At 40.6% G+C, this 25,588-nt stretch overlaps 1 protein-coding gene across 1 annotated transcript in view; it reads left to right on the top strand.

Annotated features, from left to right (window-relative positions):
• The first annotated feature begins 2,475 nt into the window (after nt 1–2,475).
• The window catches only part of LOC134611310 (annexin A1-like), a 41,006-nt gene continuing 17,893 nt past the window's right edge, over nt 2,476–25,588 (top strand). Inside the window, exons 1-4 of the mRNA XM_063455038.1 lie at nt 2,476–2,553; nt 10,788–10,868; nt 12,356–12,443; nt 12,935–13,029. Coding sequence (XP_063311108.1) covers nt 10,809–10,868; nt 12,356–12,443; nt 12,935–13,029 — 243 coding nt within the window. The 5' untranslated portion in view covers nt 2,476–2,553; nt 10,788–10,808. The remainder of the gene's footprint in view (nt 2,554–10,787; nt 10,869–12,355; nt 12,444–12,934; nt 13,030–25,588) is intronic.

Genomic DNA, 25,588 nt, shown 5'->3' with positions numbered 1-25,588 from the left:
TTGACCAACTAATATCTACACAAGCCGATTATCATATGAGTATAAGAGGTAAATCTGAGTGGAGATTAAAGACCTCCATCATAGGTTATGTTTGCATAGCGAGGAAAGGAATGATGTATAATACTTCTGTAGGAGAATTAACTTGTCTAGGGCAAAAAGCTTATGATGATGATGAACCCGTTTGCTAGATACGCCAATTTAAAGGATGTGTGGTTTGATTTATCCATCACATCTAACTGGAGAGCCCCAGCAAATTTGTACTGGATCTGTGGTAAGAAAGCCTATTCGGAGTTGCCACAGGACTGGGAAGGGGCATGTGTGTTGGGTATGCTCAAACCATCCTTCTTCTTGTTACCTATTGAAACAGGTGAGACTTTAGGTGTTAAAGTGTATGATGTGAATCATAGGAAGAAAAGGGGACCCATAGAGATAGGCACCTGGGAAGATAATGAATGGCCTCCCCAGCGTATTATAGATTACTATGGGCCAGCCACGTGGGCAGAGAACCCCAATTTATATGCTCAACCGTATTATAAGATTACAGGCAGTGGTTGAGATCATTACTAACGAAACATCACAAGCTCTCAATCTTCTAGCGAAGCACAATACCAGGATGAGGACAGCAGTCTACCAAAATAGATTAGCCTTGGATTACCTTTTGGCAGTAGAGGGAGGTGTATGTGGGAAGTTTAACCTGAGCAATTGCTGTCTTCAAATAGATGACGAAGGGCAAGCAATAGCTGAGCTTACTAGCCATATGGTTAAACTAGCGCATGTGCCTACTCAGGTATGGAAAGGGTATAATCCAAGTAGTTGGTTTGGTAGCTGGTATGAGTGGTTTGGAGGGCTTAAGGCAGTGGTAGGTGGAGTCCTACTGATTTTAATTTTGTGTCTACTCCTGCCGTGTCTTATACCCTTAGTAGTTAGGTTTGTGCAAAGCCTGATAGAAAATATAGCAGAGAGGAAGGCTGCTGCACAGATAATGGCTATTTATAAATATAAGGCTCTAGATCAGGGAGAACCAATGCAGGAAGATGAGTGTTGAAGATTCACATCATAGATAAGTCTGGTCTGGTTCAAGGTAACTTGTGGTGTATGCAAACCAAGGTTAAGTGATGCCTCAAGTAATTGTGAAATATCAAGAGGCATCAAAGGGGGGAATGTGGTGGAATCTCGGTAAAAATAAATTTAGTAGGCCGAGATTACCACGTGGCATGTGTACGTGCATATGCTGACGTATCGATCAGTTGGTTGCACGAGGCAAGATACGATCAGTAGTGTACGGAGCATGTGCAAGAATACAGGATGTAGTATTCCCCTCCTCCATTGTGCTGGACAGGCCATGCGGTCAAGCAGGAAGTTAATTCTTATGTGTATTGATTGGTCAAGAGAATGTGCGGGTGGAGCTTAATATGGGAGGAGTTATGTGCCTATATAAGGAGCCTGCACTATTGTCCGGGGCTCAGAACTTGCTGTATTTTGGTGACACTAGTCCCTCTGAGTCCCGATCGGTGATCCAATAAAGAATCTCTTCCTTCCTGAAGAAACCTGTGTCCATCTCTCTGTGCTTGGCTTCCGTCAGTTTCCCCGGTATCAAAGGGGTTTTGACCCCTTCAGCAACCGGGGATGGGAGGTGGGAAGAAGAGGGGACCTGCAGTGCCAGGAAAACAGATTGTTTTCCTGGCACTGGAGTGTCCCTTTAATGTTTACCTTTTCAGTTTGACCTTTCTTGTGTCTACAATTTGAACACTATAGTGAATAACCCTGACAGATGTGGTTTATTTATTAAACACTGAATTGTGCAGAATTGAAAACTGATTTGCAACATTTAGGCAAAACTAACCAAGTGGCTGTGGCTGTAATGGAGATTTGTTCCAAGTCAGATCTTGTTGCCTAAAATATGCAGTAAGGTTTTCAATTCACTATATTTTGATATTTATTGAACAAAGCTCGGTTAAGTTGGATAATATTTCCAGTTTGTCAATTTTTGACTCATTTTTTTTTTAACATTCCTGGTGAATTCCTAACAATTTGCTGTTTGATTAATAGCTGTGTCAATTAAGGTAGGATGCAATTGGGATGCCTGCTTGGTTGATTTTTTGTCTTCTATTCAGTATATGAATTCTACATACTGCAGACCTTTTCATGCAATACCAGGCAACACTGGGACCTCTATTACTCTGATTTACCCCTACAATTTCACCTGAGTTAGATATTCACCTTGACAGTCCTGACGTGTTTTTGGACCTGAAGGGGTTAAATTTGCAGCTATGTCATCCCAATTCTAACTTAACAGCAAGTTATTAAAAGATAAAATGGCAGCGCACTGAATTAAATGTGAGCTGGCTACAAAAAAACTTATACTGTGCTTCATTTTTAGGGAGTGTGTTGGGTTTCGTCTTCTTATATGTACTAACCAATCACTGGCCTGCAGAAAATATTCTTGGGTTGCTAGGTGTGGCTTACAGACGTCTTTATAAAAATCAGAAGCCCAAGGCTGCATTCTTCTGTCCTGCTTTTGAGAAGAAGAAACACACTTATTTCTTTCATCAGGTGGGTTCTGCAACTTTTATTGGGTATTCTGACATAGGATTTGATACATGTTTTCAATTATATGTACTCCTTTTTCTTTGTGCAAACAGCATAATAATGTAACATGTATATGTTCCTCCATGTTTAATTTGCGCATTATTGTTCCTTTTATAACTCAAAATTAAAACAAACTTTACAAATAAACAGCAGTTTGTGATCTAAACTAATTTTAAAACCTGAAAAAGTGCTGGGAGACACCGTTAGAAACTGGCAACAGATTTTATTTTTTTTATTTTCCTCTAGTGTTTTCTTCCATGGAAACCAGATATGTTCTGCCAAAACATGAGTCATAAATTGCCCCACCCTCCAGATTAAACCCAAAAAGTACAGCAGAGATACTTTCTAATGCAATTTTTATAAAATCTTCATGGGAATAGAAAGTGCTAAACTAACAGAAGCTTATTTTAAATGAAGGTGTGTGTGTGTGTGTGGTTTTTTTTATTATTTTTAACCTGTTCTTCCTTTCAAAATGTCATCACACTTTATAGCAAACAACCATTTTGTTTACCCAGTAAACCAGTTCTTCTGGATATCTGATGTCTGAGCATGTAGAACATAGATGGAGATAGATAGATAGGTGTGTGTGTGTATTTTATTCACAGCATGTGCAAATGTATATTTGATCACTTAACATTCCACAGCTTTTTTTTTTCTTTGGATGGTGAGGCTTGCAGACTTTATTCCTGATGTGGGGTGCAAATCTATTGTGGTTTTGTCACTAAGATCCAAACTGTTGTCAACTAAAATCCAAATGGAAAGTTTGTTTAAAATTGCCTAACTGTGGCTATAACGGATTTGGAGTGTATGTGTGTGTGTGTGTGTGTGTGTGTGTGTATATATATATATATATATATATATATATATATATATATATATATATATTTTTTTTTTTTTCATATAGACTTTGAAAATGCTACAATTTGGAGTTTAAAGTGAACTTGTCATACCCCCAAACAAGTTATGCTCATTGGCTTGAGCATACAATTTTATTTAGACGTTTTGCTAGCAAAAGTATAGACTAGGAAAAAACCCTATTTTAAAATAGTTTTTTTTTTCTCTCAACAGTCAGTCTCTGCATGCAGCGAGGCATTGACTGACCAGGAACCGAAAAGAACTCCTGCAGGAGGTCCCTCTGCTCTGCTCTCCTCTCATAGCAGCCGTAGTGCATTTGCTAAAGTTGCTATGTAAACTTTCTAGTACTGGCTATGGAGTTTAGGAACTGAGTGACATTATGTCCCTCTGTCCTGGAACTCGCAACAAAGCCAGCTTGCCAAAGTCACTGACGAGACTTGCCATGCTTTGGGATACCTCCCAAGTAGGGCAAATCAACTAAGAACACAAGCATAGTGGATAATGGTCTGCAGGTGAGCCTAACCTGAAAGGTAACACCCACGAAGCATAAGAATAGAGGAAAAGTGAGTGAATCTTTACAAATTAAATTGAATACACCTTGTATATTTGTGACGTGGTGTATCAAATGTATATGGGAGTGATTTGAGGAGAAGTTAAACTATTCATAACCGGTTCACATTAAAGGAATGTCAGGGATTTTCACTAAAGTGTGAATTTCAAATTTACAGTTGAACTAGAAGTCAGTTATGTTTTCAGTAGCCCAACAAATTTTAATTCAGGTTTAATTTCTGACAATTCAGACTTTATTGAATAACACTGTAATGTGTGACTTCTCAGGATGGATGCATATGGGCACACAGTTACCCCTATTTAATCCAGCTGTACCAGTATGGTACATTTGCAAGAAGTACTAGACCTCATTATGGCAGATGGCAAAATACTAAAGTTATGGTGAGACCAAACATGAAAACACCTGACCGATGTATGTCACTTAAAACGTTCTATTGTTGTAAGCTTGCGTATCTGAAGTAGGTCCTTGAGAAAAGTCCACCTCAGGGACATTAACTTTTTAGAAATACTTTGTCCACACTTCTCCCAGAATTCCCAGCATGACATGCAAATGAACAGACCTATATCTAGTTTCAGACCTCATCATTCATATTTGCAGGCACCCTTAGTAAAACACTATTTTTTTTTATTTTTTTGTGATCCAAAAGAACCAATGATCATACATTAATCATGGACTGTACAGTACATTATTGCAAGGTATTTCTACTAGAAGTACATTTTTGAAGGGTGTGGAACAATCTAGAATAATGTTAATAATTTAGCAGTAGGTTTCCTAATATTTACACTTTTTTTATTTTTATGTGAATGATAGTTGAAGGGAGGAATTGTTACTAGGCATGTGCATGGGAACATTTTTCGGTTCGGCATTCGGGACTTCGGCAAGTTCGGAACTTCGGGACCTGGGTACTTTGGCAACTTCGGGACCTCGGAACTTCGGGACTTCTCTTGCAGCCGCTTGGTAGATAACTGCCTAATTCCCACGGTATTAGGGAGTTATCTACCAAAAGGCTGAAAGACCTAAATTGGTCTTTCAGCCAAATTTACTAAAAATGTAGTAAAAATTACTTGGTATTAGTAAATTGTGTCCCTACTTGCGAGTAGGGGCATGTCAATTAAACAGTGAGCTCACTGTTAAAAAAAAAAAAAGCAGCACGGCGGTTGTGGGCCCTAAAGTAAAATAATGGGGGGGGCGGGACACCTATTGCCCCCACCCCTGAGCGGTCGGTGGGGGCCCTAAATTACTAATTAGGGGGGGGGGTCTAATGTGCTCCCCCGGGGCCCACCTGTGAGCAGTGGGTGGGGGCCCTAAAATACTAATTAGAGGGGTAGGACCTAATATCATCCCCCTGGCCTCCACCCCTGAGAGGTGGGGGCCCCAAAATACTAATTGGGGGGGGGGGGGGGGACCTAGTGTCCTCCCCCTGGCCCTCACCCCCCTCCCCCAAAAAATTAGCCCCTACCTACCCCCCCACACCTCAAAAATAATGAGGGGGGACCATTTAACTAAGTACCTGGAAAAAAATTAAACTTAACATTTGATGTTTTCTTTCTTGTAAAATCATCTTTTTTCAGCCCCAAAAATGGCCAAATAAAAAGCCATAATAACCAACGCAATTAAAGAAGAAAACGAGCGCAAAAAAATAAATAATCCATCTTCACCCGGCAAGGGCTCCGCGCAGACTGAGCTCTGCAGGGCGGGGGAAGGCTTATAAAGCCTTGCCCCGCCCTGCAATTGGGCTCAGATCACTCTGATAGGTGGGTTTAAGCCATCCAATCAGTGCTCTGACAGTTAAATGAAGAGACTGACAGGTAAGTAGGGGGTGCTCTGAGCCTAAATACAGGGCGGGGCAAGGCTTTATAAGTCTTCCCGCCCTGAAGAGCTCAGTCTGTGCGGATCCCTTACCGGGTGAAGATGGATTTTTTTTTTTTTTTTTTTTATAAATAGCGCTCTTTTTGTTTTTTTGTGCGTCAGTTATTATGGCTTTTTATTTGGCCTTTTTTGGGGCTGAAAAAGATTTTTACAAGAAAGAAAACATCAAATGGTAGACCCAGCAGCACCAGAAGAATAACTGCAGAGAAGAACCCCCCCCCCCCCTGGAGAGACGGCGGTTAACCCCAAATATCCGGGCACCACGCTGACACTAGACGCCAGCGACGACCTCCAGGAAACCAGATAAGTGCCACACTGATCACATCGCACACACTGAGCTAGAGGCTAATTGGCAACAGATAATGTACATAATATGGAATTACAGGACATATGCTGCATTTGGGGCCGGGGGACTATCAGGGGTCGGGGGGACATTATACACGGACACTGCTCGCACTCAAGCAACTGGGGACAACATGATGTTGGAGAAACATGTTAACAATGCTTTAATGTTCTAAGGTTTTAATGTTTTACTGTATTACTACGGTTAATATTGGGCGGGACTGCAGGGGCACCGCACAGAAATGCTAACGGTCCCCAGGATACCCAAATGACACGTGTTGGGCTCCCTGCAGGGTCGCCCTGTACCGCCAATTCGAAGCAGCCATACGGTGTGAGGCAAGCCCACAAAGCCTAACCTTAGAGACCCCCACAGATCTAATAATTATGGTGGAGTAGGGGAAGGGAAACCGGGTGGGTAGGTCACGGTTACCGTTTAGGGAATGGAAGCGGACGGGAGATGTGAATGCCAAGGTAGATATAGGGCTGGGGGATCAATGGGAGAAGGCACTGATGCCATGAGGGGGGCAGAAAGAGTACTACCGCAGACAACGGATAGGAGACGAGATAGGAGACACGTTTAGAATAGAATTCCGAGGACACCTTGGGACACCGAACCAACTAACCGACCGCGGACAGCCTCTACACCCCGCTAGTCCGCCCCCCCAGTTGGTATTGCAATGCAGGAACGCAACCCCGGACTAGCGAATGAAGACGACAAAAGGGACGGGAGATGACATCACACCTCTGACGTGCTCACACACTGAGACACAGCTGACGATAGAGAGCCCACGCTTACGGGGACAAACACAGTGAACTATGCCAAAGCCACCCCTGAGACACAGACACTCAGTAGCTGTGGATGGGACTATGCCACGTTAAAACCTCATAACCACCCATACCAGAACTGCAGGACCAACACACAGAGACTTACTGTACCAAACCTAGCTAATTATCAGTGAGATGGACGGCTCACGGAGTCTGACACACCCAGACAAAACTTTCTTAACCAAACCACCACAACTTCGGTGGTGGACATAACCGACAGAGAGGCCACAACCCTGACCTAATCCTGTGTTGGCACGGACTACCGGGGGAACACTGCCTTGCTGCCCTAGTTTACACTACGAGGTGGTTTGGCTTTGCCATCCAACCCGGTTACAAAGGTACCCTTTATCTAAAGGGAACATCACTCTGGAGAACCCCGGAAACTAAACTGGACAGCAGAAACTAGGCCCACAACCGGCATAATCCCCCTGTGACTCGTATAGGAGGCCCTCAAGACATTGACATGAGGGGATAGGCGGGCGCAGACGCGAGGGCTCTGGGGTAACCCACCCTAAACCCTTTAACACCTCTTACCACCCTCCATCCCCCATTCACGCACACACAAAACACCACATACCGCACACACAAGATGGCATACTCAGAGACTGCACCCTGCGGATGTTCACTATCCAAAACCTGGCATGGAGGGACAACAAGAGCCTACTCTTGCTCTCCACGGACACAGAAAAAGCCTTCGATAGCGTGAGATTGCAATTTATGATGGCAACACTCACCAAAGTCAGGCTGGGGAGAGGGGATGTTACGTGGATCGAAGAACTGTACCGCAATCCGAGCGCGTGGATACGTGTCAATGTGGCACTCACAACCAGCTTCCCCATACGCAACAGCCCCCTATCTCACCTCCTTTTCGCCTTAACGCTGGAGCCGTTTCTAGACAGGGTCCGACAAACACCCAAAATCCAAGGATTCCAATACAAAGATCAAGACCACAAGGTAGCAGCGTACGCTGAAGACATGCTTTTTTTACTTACACAATCCAATGTAAACACTACCAGAGTTACTGGAGGAATTTGACCTGTACGGACGAGCCTCAGGGCTCAAACTAAACCACGCGAAGTGTGAAGCCCTGCAAGTATTGACCCCAGCACCCGAGTGGGACCAAATCAAACGAAACTTCCCTTTCAGATGCTGCGAAGACCAGATGAAATACCTAGGTATTTGGATCCCACATAACCCGACAGAAACATACTCACGGAACTATACCCCACTCCTTTAAAGAATCCAAGGAGACCTAAATCGTGGCATGGTCGAATAGCGGTGGTCAAGATGAATACCCTACCGAGACTCCTCTACTACTTCAACACCATACCCTGGCTTATACCACCAGACTTCTTTGCGACGATGAAAACTGAGATCAGCACCTACATTTGGAAGGGGAGCAGGGTACAACTCAGCCATGACAAAATATGCCTACCCAAATCATGGGGGGGACTGGCATTGCCCGATCTCCGCAAACACTACCACGCACATATTGGAAACCTGCGTGTTTCACACTGCACACAGACTAAATGCTTGTTGAATACTAAACAAAACTTCAATAAAACGCTATAAAAAAAACCCACAAAAACTCTAACACGATGATAATCTTCAAAGCTGTGTGGCCTTGGAACATGCCAACACACTACAATGAAAATCATGCATAGACTTGGAATCTCAGAGAAATGTATATCTAGACAAAAAGTTCAAACTTGTTTAAACTTGGTATTACTGTTTCTCTAGATTAGTTTACGTGGGAAGTGGTTGTCTTCTCCTATTTGTTGCTTAGCAATAAAACCATAATCTATCTGCATTCAAGGGATCCTTGGCTCATTGAAGTGGTCTGGGCACAATGTATTTGTCCCACTTGGTTGTAGAAAAACTGCAAGAATTACATTGCAACACTAAGACAGACCGCCACTAAAAGCACTTCCTGCTTGCTAGGCGACATTTGGTCTCCTAACTGATGCTGAATGTACTCACGCTCTGCAAGATGACATTCAGCATCAGCAAAATCTCCATAGGAAAGCATTGCAGTAGTGCTTTCCTTTGAGAAGTGCCTAATGTGATTGTGTGTGTGTGTATATGTATGTATGTGTATGTATGTATATATATATATATATATATATATATATATATATATATATATATATATATATATATATATGTGTGTGTGTGTGTATGTATATATATATATATATATATATATATATATACACAAAATAGAATGGCTGCACTCACGGAATTTCTTCAGTTTAAAATATAACTTTTAATGAAATCGCATAAAAATCAACGTTTCAGTCCAGCCTGTGGACTTTCATCAGGATATCCTGATGAAAGTCCACAGGCTGGACTGAAACGTCGATTTTTATGCGATTTCATTAAAAGTTATATTTTAAACTGAAGAAATTCCGTGAGTGCAGCCATTCTATTTTGTATTTGGATATTTGGAGCCCTGGTAATGCACCCGGTTCATTGCAAGAACTGAAGGACAGCTTGAGTGCAAGGTATTATATTATATATGTTTTTTTTTTAATATATATAGCTCTGGTGATCTCAATGTTGTATTCTTTCAAGTTCAGCTTATCATGCATAAAATAATTGTTGTGCGAATATAACAGAGTTCTGCATGATCTGTTCTCCTCTATTAACCTTTAGTTTAGGTCATAATGACTATATAACTTAATACAAGTAAGCCATTGTTTTATATGGATTTATAGATGTACTGGGCAGTTATTCTTATTCCATAAATGAATTTTCTGTACTAAGCAGTTGGCAAAACTCAAATCGAAATACTTTCCTTCTACTAAATGGACTTTTTTTTTTTTTATCTCTCTCTGTGGTACCATACATGTGATCTTGTCTAATAAAATAAAAGCAATATTCATTCTAGAAACAAGCATTTAAACAGTTTACACTACAGCAATACAAGAATTAATCAGTATAAAAATGTTGGTATTTGTTTTTTCAGTCACTAAACTGGACGGATAAAGGAGCTGTACATTTTTAGTCCAACATAGTTTACTTTTTTTTTTGGGGGGGGGGGGGCATTCAAACTCTGCTACATCTTCAACCCTCTTTACACCACAAAAAAAAGATCTGTTAGTGAAAATATTGGTGCAAAGAGATTTAATCTCTTACAATTGGGGTCACTTTCTTGACATTTTAAATATTTATATTGCGTATATTGCAGTTTAATTTGAAACTTTAAAATGTACTAAAGAACTGATTCTCAGAACACTAGGGTCCAAAAATACTCCTTAGGAAGTGTTCTAATATTTTTTACTGTATAACAAAAATGTAGACTGGGTGCTTACTGCAGCCACCACCAGAGAGCTATAATAGCAGAAATAATTTACAGAAGCAAGTTTTTGACCCTAGTGATGGGATAAGATCTATGCTTGAGTACTCGTTTACATTTTACCTAATGATTATTTATAAGAATCTGATTTTAAAGAACTGAATAAATGTCAGTCTTTACTTCTGGATAATAACCATAGCTTTTCAATGATCTTGAAATAAGTGCATGTTTGTAAAAGGCCTAGGTTTGTGTGATGGCACATCTAAAACATGCATAAAGGAGCTGGTGGAAAGAGGGGGTTCTTGATACAAAGCACTGTTCCTGGCACCAGAAAACAAAGCAGACGAAGCAGCATAGCTTCCTATGATGGACAAGTGGTCAAGGGTTCTGTCTAATCGTGAGACCTTTTCATATATCTTTATTTTTTTTCCCTTTTAGTGTTTTTAAGCACCATCAGTCATGTCCTTCGTAAGCGAGTTCTTGAAACAAGCTAGTTTTCTGCAGGAGTTTACTCCAAAGGTATGTACTTCTTTGCAAAAGATAAATGTTGAGAAAAACTAAGGTAGTTCTGTGTTCTGTTTTTTGCTTTACACTATTTGTTCTTTTGTATCTTATTGTTGCCATCTTTCCTTGGACTATTGTGTGTGCCAATATATAAAAGACAGATTGGAATTAAAAATACACTTATAAACGGTCTTGTTTAGAAGGTGATACTTTAATATATAAACACGCTGTAGACCTGTTTAAAACTGAAGCATTTCATGGTTATAACCCTTGGAATGCACATTTAAACAGGGTAAAATCTAATTCTGAACAAAAACAAATAAACTAATCGTGTATGTATATGTACACCATCTCACTATTCATTTATTGCTATGCCCCTGTTCCTCATATGGCTTAATGCATTAATTGGCTTTAGAATGTAATGTGCCAGCAATTTGTTTCATTAAATGGACACTAATATAGTGACCAAAAAAAGATTAGCTAAATTAAGCAGATTTTATGTGTCTTTATAATTCCACTGAGGTCTCACTGCTCAGTTCTGTCATTTAGGAGTTAAATAACTGTTTATACAGCCCTAGACACAATTGCCTACATGTGGTTTACACAGCCTTCCTAAACACTTCATGTAAAGTGACATGCAACATTTACACTTCCTTCTATTGCAATCTGCAGCCTGTGGAACTCCCTTCCCTTTTCATTGGACACTCACCCAGTCCCCACTCCTTTTAAAAACTAATTCACAAAAGCATATCCTTTAAACTGTTAATAGCCCCCAATTAATACCTTGCAACTGTCATTAAAAAAAACACACCAAGTCTTCAGTGAATGCTGTTCTACAAATCTACGTCTATAATACTATGCTTACCTTTTGTGTCAATTTACCACACTCCCTCTAGGTCTGGATATACGGTTATTGAGCAGGGCTTTCAACCACTCTGTTTCTGTGCGTCCAACTTGTCTAGTTACAATTACATGTTTGTTAGTCAACACACTGTAATGCTCTGCAGAATTTTTTTGGGAATAACAATATGATTTTAACCCCTTAAGGACAGAGGCCATTGTAAAAATTCTGATCAAAACCTGAAATTTGACTGTCTGTACAACCATAATTCACCTATTTCATATTAAGTGTACCCACACTTGTATATCATTTTGTTCATGAGAAATGGGGTTTACATTTACTGGCCAAATTTAGCATTCATATTTGTGTGTGAAAAATGCTTAAACAAATATGAATGCTAATTTTGGCCAGTGTTGTGACTAAATGGCTAATATAAGACTGGATATTCCCCATTTGCAATACCTTGGGTTGTCTAATTTTGTAATTGGTATCCCATTGTGAGTAATTCCCATTGCTGGGCTACTATATAGTCTCAAAGGCAACATAACCAATCTAGCAAAGTTAAATGTGGAAAAAAAATCTCTTATCACAATGATAGTCTGTGAAAGTGCCGTTTGTGTGTGAAAAATGTAAAAAAAATTTTTTTTTTTTTGCTTTCTAGGATGAACGAACTGGTGGCCTGAAAGCAGCTGCAGGATGTGATGGTTCTGCAGATGCTGCTAACTTGGAGAAGGCCATTAAGGCAAAAGGTAAGAATCTTGTATTATAATTAATACTTTTTTCTTTTTTGTTAGATCACTCCTCCTGTTTATTCCATATAACAAGCAGATCAGTATATGCAATAGTATGAATTAAATTCACAATAACTACACCAAGAAAGTAAAGCATAACTTCAATGAGAACATTGTTTAGAGCAGGGGTTTCCAACCCAGTTCGCAAGTACCCCCTACCAGTCCAGGATTAGGGATTACCCTGTTGTGTCGAAGGTCTTTTCGGAAAGAGACAGAAAGACATACTTTAGACACAACACGGTAATTCCTGAATCCTGTTTTAGGATAATTGAGGACTTGTTTAGAGCATCAAATAAACTGCATGCAGACCTGCAGGATTACTTGTAATTGGCCCCATTCATATAACTTACTCTCAGAGCTCTTGCTTCACCTAACATGGAGGCTGCTTCTCAGTCTTTCAGTTGAGGTTTATTGGCTTTCTGAGTGAATTAAATATATTACATTTTTAGGTGTGGATGAAGCAGGTATAATTGACATCCTGACAAAAAGGAACAATTCACAACGCCAGGCAATTAAAGCAGCTTACCAGCAGATCACAGGAAAGGTGAGCATTGTGATACCACTTGATGTCACTGCAATGTATTAATCTTGTCAGTAGCACTAACTCAGAAATAACACTTTTCAACAGTGCTATTTTCTGTAATGTGCAATATGAATTTTTGTTTTTGGATAGAAATGTGATGGAAGCCATGTGCTGTAACCACAAATATGAATTCAAGGGCACAATACACGGACTAGAAAATATGGTGTTTTGTCATTGGTTCTCTCAAAATGGGCTCTACCATGTTCAAAGCAATAGATACTGATTGGTAGTCCGCTCGGTTAAGAAGTAAACCTTAACTAAATTTTCTTGGCAAATTATGGAAATAAAATTTGTCGGGAAGGGTTTGGTATTTCAAGCTTTGTCAAGAACTCTCAAAGGATAAATGAACACTCCAATGCCCATTTAAAAACTACAGATCGCTGTAGTAGTTATGGTAGTAGGGGTGCACTGGAGCCGCCCATTGTAAATAGATGATGTTAAAATGATTAGTCCTTTTTATCATGGGTCTGCCAGGTGCCAATACTCGCCTTTGTGCAAGAGGAAGTGCGAGCCAGAAGCACCTATTAGAAGCTTCTATTAAGTCATGTGTGACGATGCTTGCTGTGCAGGACCAGCTGACTGGCTGTCTGACAGTGTTCGCTGAGCACTCTCAGCCAATTGACTGAACCTTTTTAAAACCACCACTAAACTATTTTATTGCTGAAAACTTCTGGCTGCAGTAGTGGTTAAGAGCGGCACTCAAACGCCACCAGATATGAAACCAAAAAATTCTTAATAATTTTACTATTTACAATGTGGGGCACGAACAATCCTGAACCCAGAGCTACTACAGCACACTGTAGTGGATGTAGTGCCTAAACTGTTCCTGAACCCCTTAATGACGAATGACGGACCCGGGGAAGCGGGGTTAACGCTCCTCGGGTCTGCCTCTGTATTCGAGGCAGACCGGGAGTACCCGATCGCTCTGACAGGCTGTCAAAGCGAGCACATGTGCTACAGGGACTTCTAATCCGCCTCCCTGCTCTTCCATGTTCTTTGTGAAGTGCAGAGGCGGATCAGTGCTGATTTTTCTCCATGTGTATAAAAAAAAAGTTAATTTAAAATCCCACCCCCTTTTACACATTTTAAATAAAAAAAAAAAAAACCCTTCCCTGTCAATTGATCACGGACTACAGTGATCAATTGGCAGGGGCTACCTTTTATTGTGATCAGATTTTTTTTTTTTTTTTTTTTTAACACCCGAGGGTCAACTTTTATTTTTTTTGTAACCCTCAGGGGTGAAATTTATCTTATTAATTAAATTAAATATATTAAAATTATTTGGCTAGCTGGGGTGGGTGGAAGTTAGTGGGGAATTGGGGAATTTGGTGTTAGGCTAGCTAGGGTTTAATGTTAACGTTTAAAAAAATAAAAGTGAAATAAAATCCCACCCCCTTTACCCAGTCCTAATAAAAATTAACCCATCGCCTAACAGTTGATTACTACCTACAGTGATCAAAATGCAGATTATTTTTATTTTTTTAAACTCTCGGTGGTTAAATTTATTTAATTTAAATATTTTAAAATTTATATTTTTCTAGCTGGGCTGGGTGGGAGCTATGGGAAATTGGGGAATTTACTGTTAGTGCTGCATACTGCTAGTTAAAGGTTAAAGGGGAAAAAAATTAAATAAGCCAAAAAAAGTAAAAAAAAAAAAAAATACATTAAATGCTCATTACCAATAAACCTGGAACAAACTAGAGAAAAAAAATTATCCCATGCTAAGGTTCAAAATATGCCTTTTGAAATACTCTGGGATATCTTCTAAGAAATGGTGTAGCTGGTATATGTAGCCTGCTCAAGTGCTCCAAAGTGGGACATTAATGCATCAAAACCCTCCATGAAAATTCAATCTTAAAACCCTGAACTTGTCACGTCTTTTACAGCACTGTAACTTCACAAAATAGTGTCTAGGTCAAACATTGGGCATATTGTTTTGCTCAAAATGTAACTTGGCATAATTTGGGGGGTTTTATGACAGTGGTACATATCAAGTGTAAGAAATACTCAGCAAAAATGCAACATATATGTAAAAATGCTGTTATTTTAAAAAATAAAAACCTTTATTTTACCCCAAACCTTGACATAAATTGGTGAAAAGAATGGTGACAAGTTAAGGCACACTATAAGATACCCTTGGGTGTCTGCTTTATCAAATGAAAGCCCTTTGTGGGGTTGTTTAAAAAGTCACACTGCTATAATACCCTAAAATGAGACATTGGCCTGTCAAATCCATCTACGAAAATTCTAACTACCGTATATACTCGAGTATAAGACTTTCAGCACATTTTTTGTGCTGAAAAACACTCACTCGAAAAACATAAGAGTGTATCAATGACTCCCACTAAAAGTGAGAGTGTTGAAACACCCAGGGTCAGAGTGGTGGTTCCAGATCCACCAATAAAGGGCTTGTACCCGGATTAAAGTAATTGAAAAAAGAAAAAAATTGAGTCTCGATAACAAGAAAGAGACTCTAAACTGGTTTTACAATACAATTAATAGGACAATTAATAATTGTGGTGACCACACCAGAACGCACTGTTCCATTTAGACCTAAAAAATGCATCAGATGGTATATAGCATGATATAAAGAATTACATAGCTCCAAAAAATGGCTCAATAAAAATAAAAATTACTTTATTGGTAAATAAACAGGAGAGAGGACACTTTAAATGGAGTGTAAATAAATAAGGCTGAATACAATATATCAATATAGAGGCTAAATACCACTGTGAAAAAAAAAAAAAAAAAAAAAAAAAAAAAAAGGTAATTAACAGTTTAGCAGAGGAGCAATCCCCAGAGTATTCAAAGGCGTCTCAATCTACTAACTCCTAGATAGGGAGCCCCAGGAAAAAACCCTGTTGGCTCCTATGCACGGCACCTTCCAGGGTGCGCTAAGCTGCCCTTGTTGCTATATAATGGGGGAGAAAAGTCCCCAGATGAAGCAAGGCAGCCAGTGACAGGAGTAGAGTAAATATAAAGAGCAATAATCCCTGTAACTCCTAGATACACCTTCGAGGGTGTTCTATACTGTCCCTATATGAGAAAACAGAAAGGAGATTGACACAAGCAGCTCCACCAAATAACTCCTAAGTAGAGAGCCTAAGGAGATAACCCTATAGCTCCAGTAAAGCAAGACAGTCTGCCACAGAGGAAAATAAATAAAAAGAACTGGTTTCCCTGTAGCTCCTAAATAAAACACCTTCAAGGGTGTTCTGTGCTGTCCCTACATGGGAGAACGGAGAAAAGAAGGCAGACTGACTGCAGCTGAAATCACCTTTAAAGTAAATAGAACAGTGCTTTCAAAAAATAAATCAAACAGCTAGTGCTACCATTAGTGTAGAAAGCGTGATAAGATTAAACCCGACGCGCGTTTCGGTGCGTCTACGGCACCTTCGTCAGGGGCTAAAAATACCTCTGTCAGTGTGGAAGCTTTTAAATCCTAAATGGCCAATCATATGCGCAGTCCCATCACCCCGTAAGTATCAGCCGGTGTATGCACGGAGCGTTTTGTGGGAGGAGCAAACGGCCGTCATCAGTTACCTCTGATGAACGGTACGCCGAAGTGAGCGTCACAACCCACGTGGGTATCCAAGGGCGGAGCTAGGGGCGGCGAAAGGAAGGGTTCGCTCCTCCCTTACTCCAATCCGGCTCGAGTGTGCCGAAGTAATGGGCGTACGGGGGGAGGTGGGGACCAAAATACCGATATGAAAGACTCTGGCAAATTACAATATATTATGCCGAGAGTTCAAAGCGTCAATCCACGGAATCATGAATGCGGAATAAATAAAAGTATATACACCCAGAGTCAGATATTTAGCCCTTATAGACAAAGTGTCATATATCCAGGGCTAAAATGCTGCATACAGATATGTAAAGAAAGTATATTGTGAGGGTTAAACTGAATCTCTGTAGCAGATGGTGATAAACCAAATATTCTTATTTGAGACAAAGGGTGAACCCATACTTCACATATTTCATATGTATGTCATATGCGGTCATAGGAATCTAGAATTAACTTTGATTTCCATGTGATGTGACTGAAATACTCTGGGGATTGCTCCTCTGCTAAACTGTTAATTACCTTTTTTTTTTTTTGTTTTTTTTTTTTTTTTTGCACAGTGGTATTTAGCCTCTATATTGATATATTGTATTCAGCCTTATTTATTTACACTCCATTTAAAGTGTCCTCTCTCCTGTTTATTTACCAATAAAGTAATTTTTATTTTTATTGAGCCATTTTTTGGAGCTATGTAATTCTTTATATCATGCTATATACCATCTGATGCATTTTTTAGGTCTAAATGGAACAGTGCGTTCTGGTGTGGTCACCACAATTATTAATTGTCCTATTAATTGTATTGTAAAACCAGTTTAGAGTCTCTTTCTTGTTATCGAGACTCAATTTTTTTCTTTTTTCAAAACACTCACTCGTCTTATACTCGAGTCAGTTGTCTGTATTATGGCAATTTTCATTGCCATAATACAGACAAGGACCGGGGGCTGTCAGGAAGCTGTAACTTACCTTGACCGCAGCTCCTGTCAGCTCCCTTCTCTCTCCTCTGGTCCGTGCAGCTCCCAGGTCAGCTTCCTCTGCAACTCTCGCGAGAGTTGCAGAGGAAGCTGATCTGGGAGCTGCACGGACCGGAGGAGAGAGAAGGGAGCTGACAGGAGCTGCTGTGAAGGGTAAGTTACAGCTTCCTGCCAGCCCCCTTCCTACAGCCCATCCACTGGACCACCAGGGAGTGAGAGCCCCCCTCCCTGGCCAGCTAACAAGCAGGGAGGGGGGACGAAAACATAAATAAAAAAAATAATAATAAAAAAAAATAACATAAAAAAATATATATATATTACAATAATAATTAAATAATAATAATTAATAAAATGCCCACCCCCACCAATGCTCTGCACTCTCACACACTGCATTCATACACACACTGCATACACACTGCATTCATACATACACACTGCATTCATACATACACACTGCACTCATACATTCACACTGCACTCATATACACACTCACACTGCATTCATTATATACACACTGCACTGCATTCATTATATACACACTGCACTCCTACACACACTGCACTCCATTCATTATACATACACACTGCACTCATTATATACACACTGCACTCATATACACACTGCACTCCATTCATTATATACACACTGCATTCATACACGCACTGCATTCATTATACACACTGCATTCATTATATACACACTGCACTCATACACACACTGCATTCGCACTGCACTCATTATACACACACTGCACTCATTATACACACACTGCACTCCATTCATTATATACACACTGCATTCATACACACACACACTGAATTCATTATATACACACACTGTAAATAAATATTCAGTTAATATAATTTTTTTAGGATCTAATTTTATTTAGAAATTTACCAGTAGCTGCTGCATTTTCCACCCTAGTCTTATACTCGAGTCAATAAGTTTTCCCAGTTTTTTGGGGTAAAATTAGGGGCCTCGGCTTATATTCGGGTCGGCTTATACTCGAGTATATACGGTATATAGAAACTGAAATAGCCTTGTCTCTTATATGGCATTGTAACTTTACAGAATATTGCCAAAGGCATACAATGGGTGTATTGTTTTACTCAGCAGATTAAGCTGAACACAATATCCGGTTCTGTGCAGAAATGGCACACACCAGCTTTATGAAATACACATTACAAAAACCTTGTGTATATGCCAAAATAAAGAAAAAACACAATTTTACTCCAATATTTAGCAGAGATTGGCGATGAAATGGCTACGTAAAAAGTGTCAAAATAACATTGGGTAAATAGCCTGTGATGTCTACTTTATATAAATACTTTTGTTTAGCAATTTTATTTTTATTTTTTTTATGATGGCTACTAAACCTAAAAGACGAACATACCAACTTCCAAAATTGTTGCAAATTGAAATTTTATTTTATTCCTTGTATTTTGTGACCTGTAACTTTCAAAGTAAGCTGAAATCCTATATATATGATGTACTCTATAAATCAAGACACATAAATGAATTTATTTTTCATTACTTTTCCTAAGCTGCACATATTATGCATACGCTATTATTGCCAAAACTGTGGAAAAAAGTTTTTTTTATTTATTTTTTATTTTTTTTATTTTATGAGACTGTATCTATGTATATATGACCTCAAATTAAAGCCCTGTTTGCCCTCTAAAAAAAAAAACGTATATAATATGTGTTGGTGCGATAAATGACAGATGCAAATTACGTTTGAACACAAACCGGAAAAATTACTTGTGTCCTTAAGGGTAAGACGAGCTTCTGAAGCTGTCCTTAAGGAGTTAATTTTTATCAGGCAATAAACCAGCTTGATGCATTTCCATACAATACATGTGACCTACAATTAACCCTAGTTTATATATTGATTATAGTTTTTATTTTTTTCTGACATACGGTGGCAGTACGTATGGGTTGTGCTTCCTAATTGGGACAAGCATCTGCAAGATAGATGATTAAGAAAAGTCCCTCCCCGTTACCCTTAAAGGGCTTCCCCGGCAAACCCATCTCAGTTCTTCCTTGTCCCAGCATGAGACGGATCAAACGTCTGTTGGTGAGACACACAGGTTGCTGTCTGGGGGAGGAAGCCTGATAGCCACCCGGGTGGTAGGCTGAGTGGCATAGCTTCATCCATGGAGGTTCCGGAGCACTTTTCTATTTAACTTTGTGTAGAGTATGTTCCGGCTTGGTGAGTATGGTCAGGCCAGGGAATGCCTTAATTATGTTGCAGGCCTTGCGCCTGCACACAGCGGTGGAATGCATGCCCGGATGGTGTTGCGTTCTACCAAAGTTCCGGGTGCGCTATTGTGCATGCACGAACCAGAACTATCAGTAAACCGCAGAGTGCGGATCGCTGTGCTGTTGCCTCTGGCAGCAGGTAACTTGTCAGAAGGTTTCCCCGTGTCACCAACCCCCCACACGGCTCAGAGGTTTTCAAGGTAAGTTTAGCTGATCTCTGCTTTGAAAATCTGTTCTGATTAAAATTGCAAGTTATGGATGGAATTATTTTGCAGAACGTGGACTGTTTGTACACTGTGGAATGCCTCTGCTATACACGGCTTTTGCTTATTGTATCTGTGCTACTCCCCTTAATATGGTTCTGGGCTTTATAAATATGACCAAGGTGCTGCAATTTCTTGGGTAAACGTAAGCAGATAATATGCAATCATTCCTATCTTTGAATTCTTATAGAGAATCAAATAAAGTATTAGCTGCTGATCTGCCTGAGATGTACCACAGAGACCGAAGAGAAGCGTCCTTCAATTACTTCTAATGTCGGGCTAATGTTTATCTACCTCTTCTTAAGACATGTCTGGTTAGTCATACTGTGTGGAGTTGGTTTCCATCTGATGTACTTAGAAGGTTCATTAGGAATTAATCTGTCATGGGACAGGATAAATCTGCTAAAGTTTAATGAGGGTTATCTGTTCCTCAAACCCCATGTCTCTTATATGCAGAAATGGGAACTCTGTGTAACAAGACTTTCTTGCCCGACATTTAATGTTTACCATCAAATGGGTAAATGTTACACCCCCAGGTACACTGGGAATCCATAAAATTCTGCGGAAGTAGATGCTTTTAAAATCCTATTGTCAGGATGACTTAGACCTATTGCAGACTATCTTCCCAGACTGCTGGGTTTTGGTATGGGTGTTTGCTAGCAGGTGCAGCTGTATCCAAAACTTGTAACTTTGTTTACAATAGTTAATGGAGGTTATTTAAGTCTCCTGGTAAGCAGCTTGTCAGTTTCCAGTTGTATTTGTGATTGTCACATACTTTATTTGGATTTGACTAATACAATCTGACAATGACTGCCAAGATTATGGGTTTATCTGCTGTTTCCCTTATATCCTGGTGGCTTAATCTTGGACAGCAGATCAGCATCATTTTCAGTCCCCTGTTTACTCCCATTTGGAAAAGGGGTATCTTTTCATAACTTTTGTCGAAAAAGGAAAAAAGCTCTGCCTCAAAGACCAGTAGAACTAGGTCCGACATGGGTAGGCATTTCGGACGTTAAGAAGCTTGGAGGCGTAATCCTGAATTTCTATACAAAGTGTGGGTTTAGCCCTTGTTCAACCCTTGGGGTTCATAGGTTCACTTCCCCTGCAGGGTTGACTCAGCCCTTCATCCCTTTGAGGTAGATGACTGGAGTACTATTCAATGGAGTCACTTATCATTCCCAGGTTGCATTTGTGAACCAGTATATATCTGAAAGTCTCTTGCCTGGCTTTTTAGTAGAACTTCTTGCAATCACTGGTTTCTTGATCTAGTTAAAGAGGGCACCGCTTGCTCTTTTCAAATCTGCCCAATCCATAATCTTCTGAACATCTGATACTCTATTTACAGAAACCATGTTCCTGTTGGATTTAAGGAGTTTGAGATATGGTTCTGTGAACCATAAAGTTCGTTGGGTTCCTCAGGAATCTCCTGGTTATCAAAATCTGATAATTCCTTTTATGAATTTAAATTAATTGGTTCCTCTCCTGAGGTTGAGAATCTAAACTTCTGATTCTGCAGATAGGAATTTCTTGGTGTATATAGATCAGAAATATATTCCCACAGATCCCTATTGCGGCCCCTCAAGAAGTTTTCTGAAAATACACCATGCGTGGATTGAAGAGAGACTGAGGCATTCCCTACTTGGGAGTTTGGCTACCTATTGCTAATCGGGACGGTTGCCCTTTAGTATGTTCAGGTAGCTAGCAGAGTGCTACAGCAACACTGTTGGATATGGAGACAATAATGTATTTTCTTCATCTCCAGGAAACATAGGGTTTTTTGAAGTTTGTGTTAACCTTAAAACATTACCTCTGCATCTACTGCACTAATAAAGGAAATGTCCATTTACCAATAAAGCTAAAATTCCTCCAGAAGGACAGGATATGAGATTGCTGGGATGTCTGACCTCTTCAATTCCTGTGGCAAAATCTGGATTTGGACACTACAGTGGAAAATTCTCTCCTCTGGGTCAAAGTGTGGAAATCTTGGATTTGTCTCCTAGACTCTCTTTGAAAAAAGTGAAAGCTGTCCTTTAATCCCATGGAAAGAGAGTAACTTTCTCCACAGAATGCATCTAATACAGGCTGGGTCGCTCGTCTAAAGTCTTTAATGTGTCAGCACAAGAAATTGGGATCAAGAGTAAGGGTCTATAGATCGTTCCTGTTCATGGTCTACAGAGAGAATTGGAGTGCTCGGGTAGACCTTATGGCAAAGAGGGAGAACATGAAGATTCTCAGGTTTGCCTCTCTGTGTACAGGACAGACCAACTATTCCACGTGAACTATCTAAGGGTATTTCTCCGGGCTTACATTTTTTTTTCTCCTATAGACTGTTCCCAAGACTTCTTCAAAAGAGGTGAACAGACAGATCAGTGGTTCTTCCGTACTGGCCAAACACGAGCCAGCTTTTGGCCTTGTTGGAAATGACTTTCAAGTTTAGGGATCTTCCGCACAAGCACTTTTGGAAGACCGAATATCCTAATGAAAGGGTATAGGTTCTTATTTACGGTAGGGCATGGTGGATCCTCCATCTACTGAGTCGTCATGAGTCCACTTGTTGCGTATAATCTTCTAGTTGTTCTGCCTCTAACTTTTACATGAGAATTTGGGTAGAGTGTCTACATTGGTGTAAGAATGTCATTGTCTTCTAGTTCATTTGTCCGGTCGGTTCAAATTTACACTTCTTGCTGGAGGTTTCCACGTTAAGACCAAATTGTATTCCCCAAGTTCTTTCTGATTATGGATTGGTCTTCGTATATACCGGTTAGAAGTTTCTTTAAAGCAATAAGCTTTTTATGCCACCCAGGAAGTTCTGTTTCCCTCCTGGGATCTTTCTTCAGTCTTTCAGGTCCCCTTTTACTTTGGAGGTGGTACCTTTTTAATATGCTAAAGCTTAACCAGCGTTCTTAGTGGCCATTACTTCTGCCAAGAGAGTAAGCAAGCTTCAGGAAATATCTTCAGTGGAATTTCTTATATTCCATCAAGGTGAAAGTTGATGCTAAAACTTAAATTCTTCCAGAGTTATCTTTTAGAGCTGTTAATCAGCTCATCCTTCTATAATTATGCCACCTCCCCACTGGAACTAGATTGCATATTCTAGAGTTAAAAAAAGCATTTCATATGTATCTATCAATATCAGCTGAATTCAGAAGATCAGATCACCTGTTAACTTCTAGAAATCTTTTAAGCCTCTACTAATTCTATTTCTCGTTATTTTGTCTATCATAATGGCCTATGCTTCAGTAGTTTTGATTCGCCAGTGTCTTTTCTCAGCGCATTCCACAAAGGCAATGGCCGCTTTGTGGACAGAGAAAAGCTCTTGCTTCACCCAAAGAAATCAGCATGGCTGATTTGAGCGCAGGGCTAGTTTCTTTAATGTGGATCAGTGTTCCTACTTCTCGTTTGCATCACCAGCATATGTTTGTGGATGCAGGCCATATTTTGTGGATTCTTTCCGGTACTAGGTACCAGCGGTATAAGATTTTTCCTTTGGATTGCTAGGTGTTGGGCGCAGGATGTGAGGCCCTTATGGACTGTGTATGCATGTTTCCATTGTGCGGTACTAAGCTCGCTTCCTAATTCTCTGTGCCATGCTTCTTTGTATGATTCGTGTGGTGGTGGTTGGCTGTGTAAAAGTATACGGTAAAATTTTGACACGGGTTTCATGATGGGTGTGCTTGACAAGCGGGCATTTTCAAACTCTGAAGTTGGTTCGGACAGCGCTCTCTTGGGTTCGGTAGGTAGGTTGTTCGCTAGCAACCACTTTACCTGGAGGTATGGGAACAGAACTCTGGTGGGTAGATTCAATTGCTCTTGGAGATGTGGAAAGGTTTTACGGTATCCCCTTGGTATAGGTGGAATATGTGGGTGATGCCTTTATTGGTCTTCAGTTTATGGTTGAAGGTGGGGACGGTCATGCTAATGGTTTGCAGTCGTGACGCCATTGGAATCTTGGGGTGGTTAACCAATGCCTTTCTCACCCTGTCCCATGTAGTTATAAGCAACAGAGTAGTGGGCAGACTATCATAGGGTTTGGGTCTATGGGTGCTGTCAGTCCAGAAAACAGGATGTAGTCTGTCAGTTTTGAGCCAGAAGACTTCAATTCCCGTCGATTTTGGGCTGGAATGTGTATCATGTGAGACTAGCATAGTGCTCAGCAGAGCCGCTTTGTGATATATGTGCAAGTTTGAGATGCCTAACCCTCCGTCTGTAAAGGAGTTTGGTGGCTGCAAGACTTTTTTTTTTTTTTTTGCCAAATTTATTTGAGTAGGGATGTGGCCGATCTGAGGTAGGTGGTTGGTAGGGGTATCTGTAGTGTTCTGAAGAGGTCTAACAATTTTGGCAGCAGTGACATTTTGATGGTTGCTATGCGGTCTAGCCATGCTTCTTTCAGCCTGTTTCTCTCCCCACTCCCACCGTCAATGCTTGTGTTTTGGAGACATTCAGTTTATAGTACGAGTAGTGGCCAAAAAGTTCAATTTGTCGCCTAAGGTTGGGCATAGATATGAACGCTTGAGTTAGAGTGAGCAATACGTCGTCCGCAAAGATGTTTAGCTTATAGTCTTTAGTCCCCAGGGGTATGCCATGAATGTTTGGGTCTGGTCTAATTTGGTAGCTAGTGGCTCCAGGGCTAGGACAATGGGGACAGAGGGCACCCCTGTCTAGAGCCATTGGTAACGCTTATCCTGCGTGAGGGGAAACCTGCGTAGAGGATTTGTGCTGAGGGTGTACTGTAAAGAGCCTCCACCGCTGTGATAAATTGTGTGGGGAAGTCAAATTTGAGGAGTACCCTATTCAGGAACGTCCAGTTTATTCTATCGAAGGCCTTCTCTGCTTCTAGGGACACGAAGAGGCCTCCGATCCCCAGTTTCCGAGTGCTGTGCATGAGGTCTAGTACCTTGTAGGTGTTATCCGAGCCCTGCCTGCCCCTACGAACCCCACCTGGTCATCATGGATAAGTTCTGGGTGGATGGTTTTAAGTCTGATGGCTTGGAGCTTCGCGAATAGCTTGGCATCCGTGTTGAGCAGGGAGATAGGGCGGAAATTTGGACATGTGGTTCAGGGTTTCCTTGGCTTGGGGAGGGTAGTAATATGAACCTATTTGAGCTCCGTGGGCAATAAATGTTTATCTATGGCGTTATTTAACAGGGTTGTTGGTGCTGGGGAGAGAATATCGGCTTATAGTATGCGTTGACAAATCCGTCCGGGCCTGTGGGGAGTGCTTTTTATTGTGGTTTTTAACCTCTTGTTGGGTGATGGGGGCTGAGAGGGCTCTGTGTGCTGGCGAGAGGGGTGTCTTGCAGGTATTCATCAATGGACGTGGTGGGCGTGAGCAGGTTGTCTCTCAGGTTGTACAGGGACTCCTAGTATGTTGCAAATTTGTCGCTGATAGCCTTCGGGGCAATTAGTCTGTCACCAGTAGGTGATTGTATGTATGCTATTTTAGACGTGGCCTGTCTGTCCC

The sequence above is a fragment of the Pelobates fuscus genome, chromosome 5 (assembly GCF_036172605.1).
Source record: "Pelobates fuscus isolate aPelFus1 chromosome 5, aPelFus1.pri, whole genome shotgun sequence".
In the NCBI taxonomy this organism is placed as follows: Eukaryota; Metazoa; Chordata; class Amphibia; order Anura; family Pelobatidae; genus Pelobates; species Pelobates fuscus.
This window is presented reverse-complemented; position numbering and strand designations above follow the sequence as displayed.